This window comes from Peromyscus eremicus, chromosome 10 (genome assembly GCF_949786415.1).
Source record: "Peromyscus eremicus chromosome 10, PerEre_H2_v1, whole genome shotgun sequence".
NCBI lineage: Eukaryota > Metazoa > Chordata > Mammalia > Rodentia > Cricetidae > Peromyscus > Peromyscus eremicus.
In genome coordinates, this window is record NC_081426.1 from 20,799,051 (window position 1) to 20,815,825 (window position 16,775).

At 39.5% G+C, this 16,775-nt stretch overlaps 1 protein-coding gene across 1 annotated transcript in view; it reads right to left on the reverse strand.

Moving 5' to 3' along the window:
- The window catches only part of Abca13 (ATP binding cassette subfamily A member 13), a 422,866-nt gene that overhangs the window by 322,714 nt on the left and 83,377 nt on the right, over nt 1-16,775 (reverse strand). Inside the window, exons 16-19 of the mRNA XM_059275000.1 lie at nt 13,397-13,511; nt 6,816-11,561; nt 2,595-4,397; nt 333-442 (exon numbers count right to left, since the gene is read on the reverse strand). Coding sequence (XP_059130983.1) covers nt 333-442; nt 2,595-4,397; nt 6,816-11,561; nt 13,397-13,511 — 6,774 coding nt within the window. The remainder of the gene's footprint in view (nt 1-332; nt 443-2,594; nt 4,398-6,815; nt 11,562-13,396; nt 13,512-16,775) is intronic.

The following is a 16,775-nucleotide window of genomic DNA, read 5'->3' on the forward strand; positions in this document are numbered from 1 at the left end:
AGGGTCTATTTACACAGCTTTACAATCAGAGAAAGCACACTCACAACAGCACACAGGCTGAGCATCATGTTATAAAACTGTAATCCCAGCATTTGGGAAGCTGAGGACCAGAGAGGCGAGTGCAGGTTTGGGAGGGCTATCCAGCTTGGCTAGAGCAGGAGCCACTGAGGTTGGGAAGGGTGGGCTAGACCTCCCTGGGCCTAATAGCTACGCTAAGAAACCTGTGCTTTGTTTTAAATGAAAATCCGAGTCAATCTATGCATCTCCCTGACAGCCAAGCTGTGATAACTGGGACAGGGCAATCATAAGTGCCTCCTCCATAGCCAGCCCACCTGCAAAGATGATGAGCACACGCAGAGCCAGCATCTCCACTCTGTGCAGCGTCTCCACAGCTTCCGAGGGCTTCTCCAGCTGCCGGAAAACTTGACACATCTCAAAAACACTTAGGAAAAACAGATGACGGTGTTAAAGGATAAATGTGAAACCTCTGAGCATGGCTGCCGGGTAGAAGGTTAAGTCACATGTAAGAACTGTCTCGTCACTCTACCATGCTTATTTTGCACAAACCAAGGAAAAGTGCAGGTAACTAGGCTGGACCTCCAGAAAGCTTTCTGCTTCCTACTACAGTTTGATCATTGCTGCTAATAAGCCTGGTGTCTGCTTTCTCTTCTTGCTCCATTCTCTTGAGATGCAAGAGTTGGACATTAAAGTTTATAATATGATGACAATCGTTGAAAGGATAAAGCCTGCTCCTAGTAACAGTGTAGCAGATTGAGTGAAATAAGTCAGGGACAAGATGACAAATATCAGATGTGGTCATTCATATGGATCCTAGTGAAGTTGACCTCATAAAAATTGGGAGTAGAATGTGGCTTCTAAAGGCTAGGGTGATGATTAAGGAGAAAAGCGAGTCCCAGTTAGGAGCAAACAGTGTTGTGTTCTATGACACAGTAATACAGATGGATACAGTTAACAGTAACGCCTTATAAATCTCAAAACAACTAGAAAAACTATGTTTCAATGTTTGGAGGCTGGATCTGATCACTTATATCTAACACATGTAACAAAGAATTACTTTGTTCACCATAAATATAACTCAATTAAAATTAAAATGGTAATTTTTTGAAGATGTTGGCTTGTATGTATGTTGAGGTGCACACCTATAATCTCAGTGCTCAACAGACTGGCTCTCAAGAGCATGGCTAGCCTGGGCTGTGTAGCAAGAGCCTATGTGAAAAAAAGAAAAGGAAAGATGAGGAGAGGAGAGGGAAAAGAAGATAAGAGAAAAGAAGAGAAGAGAAGGAAAAGAAAAGAAAAGAAAATGGAGGAAGGAAGATGTATGGTGCAAGTTTTATCTGTGGAGAACTGAAAATCTCAGGTGAAAGCTGAAATTAGAGAACAGAGGGGGCCCAGATTACCTCCAGTTTGAAAGCAAATCCCAAGCAGAACACTACACTCAAGCATGACGGTTTAAGGATCAAAGACAATGACAAGATAAAACAGGAGGCTTTGGAAGCCAGCATTTAAATTTTGAAATAATGAGACATCTGTTTTACCAAGTGAGGACATCTTTCCAAGCCATAAAAAATGATCGTGTTCAAAGTACAGTTCTGCAGCAGCAGAACTGACAGGAAGTAGGTCAGCCTGTCTGGTGGTAAACGAGAAAGTATTTACATAACATCTCTAAGTTGCCATATGGGGTTGGGAGAAAAGCTAACAGGTAGGAACCACAGGAAGCCAGCCTTGCCACATCCAGGAATCAGAGCTGAGACAAGGGCAGCACCCTGGGGTTCTCTACACTGACAGACACAAATTCTCCAGCCCAAGGCAGCAGGCTAGTGCCAGAGCTGGATTTAGTGACACTGGAGCTTTTAAGAACAAGCTTCCAGCAGGGTTTGGTGGAACACACCTGTCATCCCAGCACTTTGGAGGCTGAGGCAGGATTGTGAGCTCAATGCCAGTCCTTTGACCCAACATTTGGGGATGGGAGGGCTTAGAGGCAAAACATTCTTTAGAGCTGAGTTTCAGGAGAGCAGGAGTTTGTTGGCTGCCTGTTTTTATCATACGGTTAGCTACAACTGCAAGCACAATCTTGTTATTGACCTGGATATTTCGAATTCATGACTACGTTTTCGCTATTCGGTACCTGGGGCTGTTGTGATTATAGGTGTGCACCACCATACCTGACTCATCACTGTTTAACAGTTCATTAGGTTAGTTTTTAATTGGCATATGATGACTATACATATTAGTGAGGCACAAATTAGTGCTACTGCTGTGATACACATATAAATGCAATGGTCTGTCTAGCCTCCCAAACACTATGCATATATCCAGTCCTGAAACAAGTGAATAGAGTACAAGGCTTTTACTTTTGGAAGTTTCTAAAAATGAATCCAAATCATACTTAGATGTCAAATAATGAGGCAAACAGAGAAAGAAATTGTTGACTTGGACCATTCTGTGTGGATGGATGCTGGCTTCAGAGTGTGATGGAGATTGAAATTAAGAAAAACTGCTTAGTCTGATTTGATGTAAGTACTTCTTGATTTCTACAGTAAGGAATAAATTAAGCAAAATAGGAATTAGAATACCTTTGATCAGCTTGTGGGACTCTCTGCCAGAGTTCAATCAATACAAATAATGCCTTCAGGAATTTCTGGAAGTATGACATTGGCTCAGAGCCATGAGGAACTGCCATCATTTCTTCCTTGGTCCTCCCATCCTTTGCTGATGTAACATTCTGACCAGTGGCTGAATTAGGAAAACTGTTGTCATCTGGGTGAAACAAAGTACGTGTGAAATGTGTCCACTGAGCGCGGTTTGGAAGCAGCCCTTCCCTTGAAAGGACTATTCTGCTGAGACCAATCAGGACTGCCTTTGCAAGCTGATAGTGAGTGATGTTCTGGATCAATGACAGATTGGAAATTAAATCTTGGTTTAAATCATCTCCATAGTCACTGTTAATTCCGCTAGAGGCCTCTACAACTGATTCTATGGTTTTTAAAAGGTCATTTGGGTGCTGGGCAAATGTCAACAGGAGATTAAAAATGTCCCAGTTATCTTCCTTTAAGCCATTCCAAAGAGCTTTTAAGGTGAGGTCAATCACCATTTTCAAGGAAGTCTCTCTTTCTGTGCTGTTATCTGTTAGCATTCCATCCAACAAATGGATCACTTCCTGACTTCCCTCCAGTCTCAGCCCCTGAGGACGACTGGTAGAAGAAAGCTCATAAAACCTCAAGAAGTCCATTTGGTGAGTGATGTTACTTAGAGGGACTAAGCAATCCAGAATCTCTTCCCACAAGTTAACAGCCTCAGCAGAAAAATTCCAAGTCCTGTTTTTAATCACCACCACGAGATGCTCCAAATCTCTCAAACTGATTTTTGTAGAAATTAAATTTTCAGCCATTTCCTCCAAAATCTCAGAAAAATCTTTGGATTGGTTGACAAACAAAAGGACACTAGATGACATGTTGAAAATATCAGAGTCCTGTGATATGTTAGATGTGACTCCAATCATCCCAAAGGCCAAGTCAAGAAATGGCATCAACAAATCCTTTGTCTTTTCAAATATGAAAGGATCTACTTTTTTTGAAGAAGTTACTTGTCTCACATGATGTTGAAAACTTTGTAGCATGATGGAATACAAAGTGTCAAAGAATTTCCAGGAGTCCTCTGTACTAGAGAAGGAGAGTGCTCCCAACATTGAAGCCATCTTTCTTGAGATCTTTTTGGCTAGATTGAGAAATCTTACCATGGAATCCACTGATAAGGCAAGATCACTCAGTTCAGCAGTGTTAGTCACCAGCATCGTTAGAGTTCTAGATATTTCTAAGGCAGATTCCAGAACGTGACTTTCTTCACCAACTCGGGAAATGGCACCAAATAACCTCATAGTTGATTCTAGTGTTTCTCTATTTCTCAGAGGGAATGAACTATTTACAACAGAAAACAGGTCAGTTAGCTTAGCAACCACAGTGTGTTGGAGCACAGGAGAGGAGGAGGAGCAGGCCTGAGTAGGTGAGTGTAAGAGAATGTCCATAATATTAGCCATCTCGGCAGAACTTTCTCTTACGAGGTGGAGAATGGACGTGAGATTTTGGTTGAATTTGGAGAGGTCCTCAGAATGATTGGCCTGGGAGAGAAGCTGAGTCACTACTGTAAAGAAGTCCACATGGTCTTCAGTGTCACTGTTCACCCTGGGCTCCCCTGGATGGGTGTGAGATATACCTTTCAGGACTCCAGAGAGTCCTCTGTTGTCTAATGAAAATGCACTCTTAATCAGTTGATACAGAGTCCTGAAGCTTGAGAAAATGTTCACCATTGGGTCTTCATTCATCCAGGTAAGGAATGGATCCAGTTTCAGAATTTCGAGAATTTTATCTCTGGGGACAAAACTGAAAATATATGTATTTTTAATTTCACATCTCATAAATTAGTAATGGAAAGATTAAAACAGGATGATATCATGATATTCTTTGTTTTACAATAGTATCATAGAATGATGCTATTGGGTGAAGAGTTGAGATTCTAAAATAACTCCAGGTGAAGCCTGACATCTTGCTGTCAAATTGTGAAAACAGTGAAGGAGTGTCCTAAGCACTACTGTGACGATTCTTTGAAAGCAACAATCTGAAAAGCCTCACGCTTTGCTTTTGGAAAAGAGAACTAGAAAGACTCTACAGTGGTTCTCTTTCTTTCCTTTGCTTCTATAAGAAGGTTATTAAGCTTTGCAAATAAGGAAAAGATGGATAAATTGGCTACATTAAATTTTATAATGCTCTTCAACAGTACAAAGCACAAAGAAAGGAGAGGAACCAATTAGATAATTGAAGGGTGTGTGTGTGTGTGTGTGTGTGTGTGTGTGTGTGTGTGTGTGTGTGTCCATTTAACTGATAAACAACTAGTATCAAAAATATAAAAAAGAAATGTCAGCAACTATCAGAGACAAACTGGGGGAACCCACAAAACCTAAAGAGAACTTGAAAAAGAAGGCCATTCTCAAAGAGCAAAAGTCTTTAAGCCAACTAACACATTCTGAGGTTCTCAACTTTAAGAAAACAACATTTAAAACTAGAATGAGATTCTACCATAGTCTCACCAGGTTCACAGATCCAAGTTCACATGAAACAGTACCAGGCATGACCAGGCATGACCAGGCATGACCAGGCATGACCAGGCTGTAGCGCCACAGGGAGCCTCACATTCTGATCAGAGTGAAAATTAAGCCAAGATCCGTGAAATTTTTATAACTGAGGTTGTGGAGATACTATATTCTACACCGGAACTCTTCTTGTGTGTGTTTAGGATACAGAAACACCTCTATTTGTCAACAATCCCCATCCATGCTCATGTTACCAACCCCAGATAAATGTAGCAGGTCACAAACACATTGAAAGTATAAAAATAGGAAGGGAGGCAAGTGGTGGTGGCGCATGCCTTTGATCCCAGCACTCGGGAGGCAGAAGCAGGTAGATCTCTGTGAGTTTGAGGTCAGCCTGGTCTTCTACAAGGTGAGTGCTAGAACAGGCTCCAAAAGCTACACAGAGAAACTCTGTCTCAGAAAACTAAAAAAAAAAAAAAAAAAAAAAAAAAGGAAGGGGACTTGTTGGGAAAAAGAAGGGGTTTAGGGGGTGGGGTAACAAGAAGATGAGACACAGCAGTCTCTCTAGACAATGATTCTTGATGTAATTAGTTAACATCTGAAAAAGTGGAAAGCCTGTTTATGTATCTTGTTCTGAATTTCAAAAGTACTAGCAGATTGCTCGGTCAATCTGTGATGCCTGTGATATGACCACTTGGCGAGGCTGAACACTAGCCTCAATATGTCCTCTCCTACAAGTGTCTGACAGGACTGGACTACAGAGGAGATTCCCTTGAACACACTGGATGGGGGTTAGTGGTCATTTTGTCACACAAATATGCCTCCTTCCAGCTACAGATTCCAAAACTAAACTAAGTTCCTGCCGAGAAGGACTCTTGCGCCGTGTTTAACATCCCCAATGAGTTAACTTCAGGATGTTCAGAAGACAAACTGTCTTAAACGGGCCAGCCATAACAGTCCGTTAGAAGGCTGTATAAGAGTCTCTGAGACCCCAGTAGCTAGGCATTCAGCTTTTGCTTTGTGGGTCCCCCTTGTTGACCACATCTTTGAACTGCAAACTTTAGCTCGTGATACACCAGGCATTCCTGCTGCTCTGTTTGTCCCTTCCTGCACCCTGCCCCTCTGAGGTTGGATGTGCTTATCTTGTCTCCAAAGCCACACGAATCAACTTCCTGTGCTGTGTGGTTGCTGTCTCCTTGGGAGTCTCCCAAATAGTATGACATAGAGTAAATGGGGATTTCTCTCTAGAACTTTCAATGGTAATGTTAAGAGAGGTTTTAGAAGATTGTGAATAGAGATAATATGACTATTTTAATGGTTCCAGTTACAAATATTAGGTTAATTGGAAAGAAATATTTGATCTTGTATTTGTGATGAGACAGGTAATACCATAATTGAAATAGCGACCATCCCATATGTACATGTAAATCCATTCAAAATAAACTTTTCACTTTATATAGGAAAGAATTTCTTGTCTTTATAATCAGAATTGAAAAAACCAACACAATTGACGAACAGAGGCTAGATTTGAATGTTTACCGGTTAAGTGGAAATTAAAATTGTGTCATAAAACACTCATTGTGACAAAAATCACTTCAAAGTCCTTTCCAAACGTAGGTCCAGGAGCTATGGCAGGCATTTCTCTACTCCAGAAAGTGAGCCAGCTGGGATGCACTACCAGGATGGCTATGAGAAACAAAAGTGCACTCACCTCATCTCTGCAATGAAGTCTCTATGGAAGTCTTTTAGCAGAAGTGATATTTTATTTTCAGGCATTCCATTTAGCAAAGAAGAGAAGAATGTCCCCAAAACCTGCTTCAGGAAATCCTCAGTGCTTCCTGTACTTTCTTCTCCATTTTCGGACTGTGTGTGATTCAAGATGAGATTAATGAAATCCATTATGTGAAGGTCAGTACCACTGAAACTCGGAGTTGATCCCTGAGAACGCTCAGCAAAGTTACTAGCTAAATCCATCACAATGCTTTCAAGAAGCAACTGAACAGTTGAGAAGTTGGTTAGCTGCTCATGATTTAGCATATGGGTGAGAGTACCCACGTCAAAATTGCCTTCTCTGGTACTGTTTCTGAGATAGCCCAAATATGGAGTAAGATCTCTGGCCAACATAGTTACGTCAGTTGAATTCCCACTGGCCATGGCATTGAATAGTCTTTGCATTAGCCTAAAGTAATCCTCATTTTCGTATTCATGGAGCCAATGTTTTATGACAAATACAAAGCCTTCAATAATTTCTGAAATCTTCAACCATGATGAATCTAGGATTTCAAGAAGTTGCGGAAGTTGCACAGTTGTGTTTTGAAGAGCTATGCCTTGAATCTTTTTGTTAATATCAGAAAGTAGTTGTCCTAGACTCAAGTTATTGGTTGGGTCTTTGATGATTTGTTTAAAGTCAAACCATAGTTCTTCGAAGCTGTAAGTTGCTTTATCATTTTTAATTAAACTTGATAATGAGTCTGGGCTCCTATCTGTATGATTTGCATTCAGAAAGTCTGTGATTGGTGAGAGTAGATAATGAGTACTATTTCTTAAACTCCAAACAGCAGAAATCAATTTGAATAATCTCTCCAAATTTAAGTAAATATTACTTTGGGCAGATGTTTCTATGCCTTCAGTAATGTTAAGAATCTTGTCTAAGTTACCTAGTTTGTCCAGCATGTTTTCATTCAGTAAAAATTTTGTAAAATTTGCATATTTTAGTTTTTCTATAATTTGCAAAGCATCTTGCTTTATGGTACCACTAGGACAGAGTTCTGGGATGCTGTCATTACCTTGATTCCCAGAAGGTGACATGAAGGGTAACACCTTATGCCAAAGTCCCTGCAGAGTTCTCACAAAAACATTTTTAATATGGAAAGTCTCCAACAGCTCCAAGAGAATGGAATTCCAGTCTGCTACCTCATGCATCGCACAGACCACTTTCCTGATTATTTCCACTCCAGAGTTTTCATCCATGCACTGTGAATCACTTGGGCGAGGCAGATGAAGAAGGTCCAGTATACTGTTTGCCATGTGGTAAAAGGAAGAGGATATGTGACCCTGGACATTACAGCCTTCTACCTTAAGGTTTTCCTCAAGCCTGGAAGCTGTGTGGTTTGAACACCAAACCCTGGGAAGGCACATTAAAGCCTCTGAAATAACGGCTGGCTCGTCTGATACTAACTCAACTGTATCCAGAAGAGTTTTAATCACATCAGCAAAGTCTTCCTTGGTGGTATTGAACATGGTTATCCCATGAAGAAGTGTGAAGTTATAGACATCCCTGAGGCTTTCTATGATGTTTTTATCTGTGACTCTCTGCAGGAGCCCCACAATGTGGGGGAGGGCATAATATACATCCAACACAGCACTCACCACTTCCTTCGGAAGCAGACGGGAGAGACGCAGCAGGTGATCAACACTCCATGAATGGGAGCTGTCTACAAATTTTCCCACTAAGCCAGCAAGCATATTGACCCTGAAATTGTCAACTCCTGATCTGCTGAGATTCTTAAAGAAACTCCTTAGGTTTTCACTGATGTCACCCAGCTGGCCTACTAAGAGCTCTATGTCTGCCTTCTTGAGAGAATGCATGAGAGATGTCACTTTCTTTAAAACCCGAGCATGAGCTGAATTTTGTGGAATATTGAAACGGACAGCAGGCATTAAGGAGTTGAACACATCCCGTGTCAGTTGAAGACCAAGACCCACAGCTTTCAATATGTCATGCGGGACTATTTCTGATGAATTCTGAAGATCATGAGTTAAGTGGAGAGCAAAGTAATTAGCTAAGTGGTAAATTGAATTGCCTAAGCGGCTTATATCTCTTTCCTTTGGACTGGTAGATAATACACTAAATACTGTTTCGGTGTTAGAAGAGGAATTATTTCCGAGGACTCTATGGAAAATGCCTTTTAAAAGTTTCTGCATTTCCTTCCCCAGTGCGATGATGTGCTGCCAAATGTTCTGAAACTGATTGGGAATGTCATCTGCTATTTCTATGGGTCTCAGAAGTAAGTCCTTGAAGTGCTTCCAGTCAGACTGGGACGCAAATTCAAAGTCTTTTGTTACGTTGCTGATGATCATGTTTACCTGCCTTGTGGAATCATTGAAGAGAGCTAGTAAAATCTCAAATTTGGGGACCTTCTCTTCTCCTAAGCCTGCGGTAACTATAATATTTAGAAACTCAGTTATGTCTTTCAGGTAAATATTCACACAATTTAGATTTGACTCATTCAATGGACAAATGGGTATCTTCTTATTTAGGACCCAAGTTAAAAGTTTCAATGCAGAGTTTATTTTGTTCTCCATATCCTTAAAGCTTCCCAAAGTGCTGTGAAGATGGCTGGGTAAAGAACTTGAGTTATACATCATACACAGATGGTTTATGACATGTATCCACGCAATGCACCCTTCCAGACTGCTATTTGTGTTTGTGGATGAAAAAATGGAACTTAACATGGCCAGAATACGTGCTGGCTTCTTAGAAGTGTTCACAGGTAATAAATTATCTTCAGAAATCAACTCAGTGACACTCTGGAAAATATCAGCACATGACAATAAAGTTCTATCCTGTGATACATTCCTAAGAAATAATGTTGTTTCTCTCAGCTCAGTGACAGCACTTGCAAATTTGTCTCTATGATCTGTGAGATCATTTGAAAGAAAGTTATTGATCAGATCCACGTTTCTATCTACATAGTCTGGAGCTTTGCTCAACTCAATGAAAACATCAAAGAGGGAATATAAAAACTTGCTGCTTGCATTTGTTTTCATTGGAAATGTCTTCAACTGGTGCAGGGAGGTTTCCATGGTGACGAAGGATTTCTCTGCTTGGTCCAGGTTAAATGATTGTACCACAGCTAATTCATTATCTAATGCTACCCAAAGATCCCTGAGGTCCAGAAGGCCATCCCAGTCATGAAAGCCATTCTCCTGAGTTACATTTTTAAATAAATTTAATATGTGTCTAGCAGTAAGATAAGTGGGAACTATTCCTTGGCAGTTTTTAGAAATGTTCCCATCATTTTCCAGTTCATCCAAAAGCTGAATGATACCAACATGAAGAGAAGTGAAAATATTCAGGTCAAGTTTAAATATTTGAGAAATGTTTCCCCAGATCTCAGTCCATGTCTGAATCCATGAAAGGGTACAATGAATGGCCGTGAACTCACTAAGCACACTGCCATTTACTGAGAGGTTTGAAAAAAATTGTGTCCATGGTAAAGGAAGTGAAGATCCCTCATCTCCTGAATAATTCACAGAAGAAGTGGTTGCATTTTCCAGAATGAAGCATTCACTCAGCAATAGGGCTTCTGTCGAACCATTAAAGAACTGACTGACATACTGAAGTAAAGAAACACGGAAGCCTTCATCAGCTGCAAACAGCTGCCTGAGGCCTGTCAAACTAGCATGAATCACTCCTGGTACCAGGCCCTCAGCAGACATCAGGGACTGGGCTTGAAGCTCTAAAAAGTTTAAAATGGAAAGCAATTGCTGACAGTAAGATACTTCAGATATTGTCCCGAGAGCCTTCGTTGTCTCCGATAAAAGCAAAAGTGCCTTACTGATGCTTTGGATATTAAACTGCTTTATGAGATCCAAAAGGTGTCCAGAGATTTGAGTAAGATAAATTATCAGGGACTCTCTATTCTGAATGTTCAGGAATTTATGAAAACATTGACAAAATGAAGAATAAGTCTGCAGAAGTAAAGCTGCATCTCTGTCTTTGAAGACATTTATACGAGTCAAAATTCTATCCAGTTCTTGTTTTTGGGGTTCGGAAAGGCCTGAGAAAAGCTCAGAAGCGTTCTGCAGAGCATAGATGGTATCCAGAGCTATAGAGACTTGTTCCTGTGTCAGAATGCTAAATTCATAGAGATTGTGTAGTATAGTCTTGCTTAAATGTATAAAGTCTGTGTTCACAGCTGGTAATTTGGGCCAACCGGAATGGAACAACTGGGAGAAATTAAAACTGTTGCTAAGAATCTTCTCATACTCTGGAACAGAAAAATTTCCAAGTGCAGATGAGATTTTAAATTCAGCTCTTTCTTCTTGTGAAATGCCATTGTGCCAGAATTCTCGCAGATCTGGATTAATTTCAAGAAGTATTAATTCTATGAATCTCAAAATGTTTTTTGATTCCCTCCTAATCGAATGGTTTTTAAGACTTTGAATTTTTTCAATGACCATTTTATCAAATTCCAGAAGTTTCTGAGCATCACCATCATGTGGGTCTCTCTCTAAACTTTTTAAATGATTTATCCGCAGAATACTTCTATTCAGAACAAGCTCCATGAGAGAAAAGAGATTATGAAATTCAGGACCAGTGAATGAGCCAAAAGGCTTGGATAATAATTCCTCCCAAAACTTCACAAAAGACAAAAAATTGTTCATCTGTTCATTTTCAAGGGTGTGCAACTTCTTGTCCACCACTAAAAGGTGCTTTGTGAAATTTAAGACCCTATAACACAGATAGAATTGATTTATTATCAGAACAAAATTAATTCAACATCTCAAATTTCTAAGATGATTTATAGTGATCAAAACAAAGCATTTTCTAGACAACGCATTTTTCACTTCAGGTCAAGCTGATATGAACATCTATTATTATGTTAGAAATCCCAACATGGCTGCACCTATTTAAGTTAAAATTTGTTTCCTGTTATCCAAAAAGAAAGCATTTTAAATCACATTCCCCTATGAATCAATCTGTATGACTGTTAAACACAAATCTGCCACTTCTGTCTGATGAATTTGTTTTTATATTTCCTTTCAAAAGGTCATGAGACCTTTGGACTGAAATCCCCTGAGACCTTGAGCTAAAATAAGGCTCTCCTCCATGAAACTCTCAGGTACTTTGCCACAGCAATAAAGCAAGTAACTAATACAGAAGGGGAGGAGAGCACATTTAACAAGCAGAGTAGAAGTCACAAGGCATGAGTAATGCTGCCACAAATACCTACTGTGAAGCGCTCTCGTAGCTACAGTCTTACTTTATCCCAATAGCAGTGCTTTGTAGGGCTTGTCAATATTTGAGGGGCTTTGTTCATTTGTTTGTTTAGGTTAATTTGGTTTGGTTTGGTTTGGTTTGGTTTGGATTTTCAAGAAAGGGTTTCTCTGTGTAGCCCTGGTTGTCCTGGAACTTTCTTTGTATACCAGGCTGGCCTGGAACTCACAGAGATCTGTCTACCTCTGCCTCCTGATTGCTGGAATTAAAGGCATGCACCACCACCACCGCACAGCCTATGTCAATATTTTGATTTTATGAAGAAAGATGATTTTATTTGATTAAAAAAAGCTCTACTGTTAACTATGGCAGGAACAAAGCCCATATTTCCTCATGCTGAATTCAGCTCCTTGGGCATCAGTTGTACCTAATCTCTAATATTTTCATCTATTAAATCAACACTGAATTAATTAACTAGCCTCTTCCTTTAACAATTTCACACTAACTCCAGTGAGTTCATAGACATGAAATAAAAACATGTCCTTAGAGCACACTCAGACTGGTTTTGTTGCTCTTGCTAGAGCCGTTAAATAATTGAGGTTTTCAGGACACAGAATGAACAGGGGCTGATTTTACAGAGGTCATCCTACTCTCTTTCCTCCTGGGCCCATGGAGAAAGCTTCCTCAGTTTGAAGAAATTCCTGTCTAGGGAGATGTCGCAGAATGGCTTTCAAACTTTGGTATATGAAAGAACCTCTGGTGCAATTTGTAAACACACAGGATCCTGGACCCTGGATCCAGGATTTAGCATGATGGAGTGAGGTTCAACACCCACAGCTTTAGCAAACTTCACAGGTAAGTTTGGTCCCCTCCTGAGTCTGAGTTCTTCTATTATATGTAAGGCTTCTGTCCCATCCAACCCCAGCATAGTCCACAAACATGAGTGCTTCAAACGTGGCACAATATGTGTAACCTTACATAAAAAGGCCATCTCAAAACATGTGATGAGATAGCAGAGCAGGAAATATTCGGTCATATTTTCTTCCACCCCTCCCCAAAGCCTCTGCAACTACTACAACTGGAATCACTGACCCTACATTGAAGTGTCAAGCAGTGTCAGGCTTTTCTTAAATAAATGCTTTATTCATAGATCATCTATTATAACTGTGCTACTGTTTAGGAAAATCCTATTCCTATGGTCACACAGTTGACAGACAAATGGTCACTAGATGCCTGATATGAAACACTGTTGCTGTTTAAACTGAACTCATAGCCATTAAATAATGCCTACTCTATGTTGACATTTGCTTATGATAGTTAATACCTGGAGGTTGGATTTTAAAACTTACCTGGCTATGGAAGTTAGTGGGGACTTCATAACATTATTGAAAAATACAAAATAATTATCAATGATGACTTTCCAATCCATGCTTTGTGTATAACAAGGATAGTCCTCAGAGAAAGCTAAAAAGAAACATCAGCAATCTGAGTGCAATGGTCAAGCTAAATATACAGCAGATTACCTAGTCTGTTTGAAAAATTAATAAAGAAGGTTTGGAAAATTGTGGTTTGATAACTGCTTCTGGTCATGAGGAAGCAATGAGCCAGTGTGCAACGCAGAACATTGATTCATGGAAGATGCCTCTGCCTTCCATGCAAGAGGAGACTTGTGATTATCCCCACTCACTGCTTTCAGGAGGACCATGTACAAGGAGGAGGTGGTCTGGAGCTCAGCGGACATGCTGTGTTGGGACGAAGCTTAGACTCTGAAAGAAAGAATGTCAGGGAGGGCTCTGCAAAGAGTATGTGTCCTTCTAGTGTCCAGGTAAGGACTAATTATGCATCTGAGGACACTGCTTGAGATTAGGAAGCTGCACCTCCCCCCCCCAAAAAAAAACACTTAAAGATGTTTGTTTAGTGGTCACACAATAACAAGAATATACTCTTGCTCATAGCTGTGTTGGAACATTTTACAATTCACAAATTATCAAGTACAAAATTACTATACGTAAGCAAAAAGGATTTTCAGAGTTATAGATAATCTCTATAGATGATTGAGCTGAGTAATAAATCGTTAAAGCAGAGGTGTCCATCTCTTGACGCTACAATATAATGTTATCATCTACAAACATATTAGGTCATAGTCATAGCTATCCTGAGATGCACGCTGCTCACAGAGTCACAGGGTCAACACACCTACTTTGAAGTAATCCTATGGCTAGGAGTGTAGTTCAGTAGTATGTAAAAGGCCCAGTGTTTGAATCCTCACGTTGAGAGAATAGTGAAGGCTAGGCCGCCAAGACCTTAAAGGACTAAGCTATATTAATTTCTTTCAAGAATAACTATAAGAATAAAAAATAACTAGCACAGAATAAGGATCAAATCCATATTTGACACCCGACTAAAAACTCCAGACACACGAAGAAGGAAATATGAATAGAAAAATAATTGGTCAAAATGGATGGACATGATGGAATGAGGAAAAAGAACAGGAACCACACAAAATAGTTACTATTCTTTACACAGTTCAGTTAAAAGACAAAGGTTGTCAGAATAGACAAAATAAGACTAACCATACGCTATATGCGAAAAGTATATTTAAACTATAAAGACAAAAGGAAAAAGAAAAGATATATGACCCTCAATACTAATTAACAAGAATAAAATTCCAAACAATGTAGAATTCAGGTGACAATGTTATCATTTCATGATGTTAAAGGCATCAAATCATCGAAAGAGGCATAATGATTCCAAACAAGTACACACTTGGTGGTAGAATTCCAAAATACAGAAAAGAAAAACAAAGCACAAAGAGAAATAGGCTAATTCATGTTGTGCTCAGAGATATAATTAGACACAGAGACAAAATATCAGCAAAAATGGAAGATTTGCATAATTCTAGCAATGTAAACTACCTGATATTCAAGAGTCATTCCACTCAGTGCCAAAACAATGCTGATTCCCTTCCTGGACACATGAAACAGTTACCAAAAACTCAATTCTCTAAACCCTAAAACAAAACATACACACATACAAAAAAAATTAACAAGACTGATGGTATAAAGAGTGTTCACAGACTAAAAGAATATTCATTAAAAATCAGTAACAAAAATATAACTGAAAATCCCACATTTTGAAAATGGATTAACACGCCTGTAAATTACTCGTGGGTCAGAAAAGAAATTAAGAGGAGGTTAGGGAGTGATGGAGATGTTTCGTGGGTATATGCACATTTATCTATTTTAAATATGTTTTATTTTGTTATGGGTTTTTCTAGACAAAAATATTTCTAACTTCAAGCGAGCAATTTAACCTCTTTAGCATCTATTTCTCAAGTAAAATTGCATAAGACTCACACTCATTATGCCTCATCAAGTTCCCACTAAAATAACTACATGTCTATGGGGGAAAGACAGAAACACTCCAGCAAATTAAGTCAGAGGTGTGCGATAGCAAATAAAAAGAAGGTTGGTGCTGTCAGAAAACCAAGGGATAAAACGGAAACTGTTAAGCAAAAGAAGAAAATAAAATCCTCCAGGGTCAACTCCTCAGCTGTTCTTTGTGAAGAAGTTCAACCCAGGTGCTCATTTCGCTGGAGAGGGAAAAGGAAGCGGCTTCTATTACATACGCTTTCAATTCTTGCTAGGTACCTTACATATATTATCTTAGGTCACCAGGATAAAAAACTAGTAAAGTAAGTTTTTTTTTTTCAATCAAGAGTAAAAGTAATATCCTTGATGCTGCTGGCTGGCTCAATTAAATCTGTCAGATTTGTTCTCAAGTCCATCTGCTTCTAAAACCCATACTATGATGTCATACTCCACACGTGCTTGGTCCACGAAGTAAAACTGTACTCTACAATGTACGGTATTCACTAAACAATGTCATATCTCACACCGCATTCTTACTGTTTGCCTTTGTTTCATTTTTATTGCCCACTTAAAAGGAGGAAGAAGAGATGAGTGATGTGCAATCTAAAGATGAACGCACAGCTGCAGGGTGTTTTGTTGTGGTTTGTGTTTTCTCCTGTTGCTATTTGGTGATTTCCAAATGTTTGTATGCTTACATGTCCCTTGGATATCTTAAAATGCACATTTTGACTATTCTGCAGGTCTGAGGTGGGGCTGTGATCTGCATTGCTAATAAGATGCCAGCTGCTGCTGCTGCTCCAAGGACCAGGCTGTTAGTAACAAGGATGTAGGCAATTATCTGTGTATAGCACACATAATGGAAGAAGAAGAAGAAGAAGAAGAAGAAGAAGAAGAAGAAGAAGAAGAAGAAGAAGAAGAAGAAGAAGAAGAAAGAGAGAGAGAGAGAGAGAGAGAGAGAGAGAGAGAGAGAGAGAGAGAGAGAGAAAGTCAAATGTCATAATCTACTAAAATATATTGGAATATTCGGTATACTTTTTATTATTTATCAGCCCCTTGTTAGCTAACCAACTTTCCATCTTGACAGCTAAAATTAATAAAGGTCAAAGGCTTCATAATTTGAAGTCTGTAGTGGAAAGATTTGCTAGTCTGATTGTGACTGAAGAACTCTAAGGAGAAATATCTGAACACATAGCTCTGTTTCCGCCTGTTAGTTGTATTCATCCTTCAAGTCCTGGTTAATACGATGAGTTGTCTGTGAACACAAGCCTTTCCTGGAACTTATCTCTATTTTTGTCTATTTCCCCTACTAACTTGGGCTCTTTTTAGGCTTCTCTGTTGAGCCCTAGAGTCTCCAATT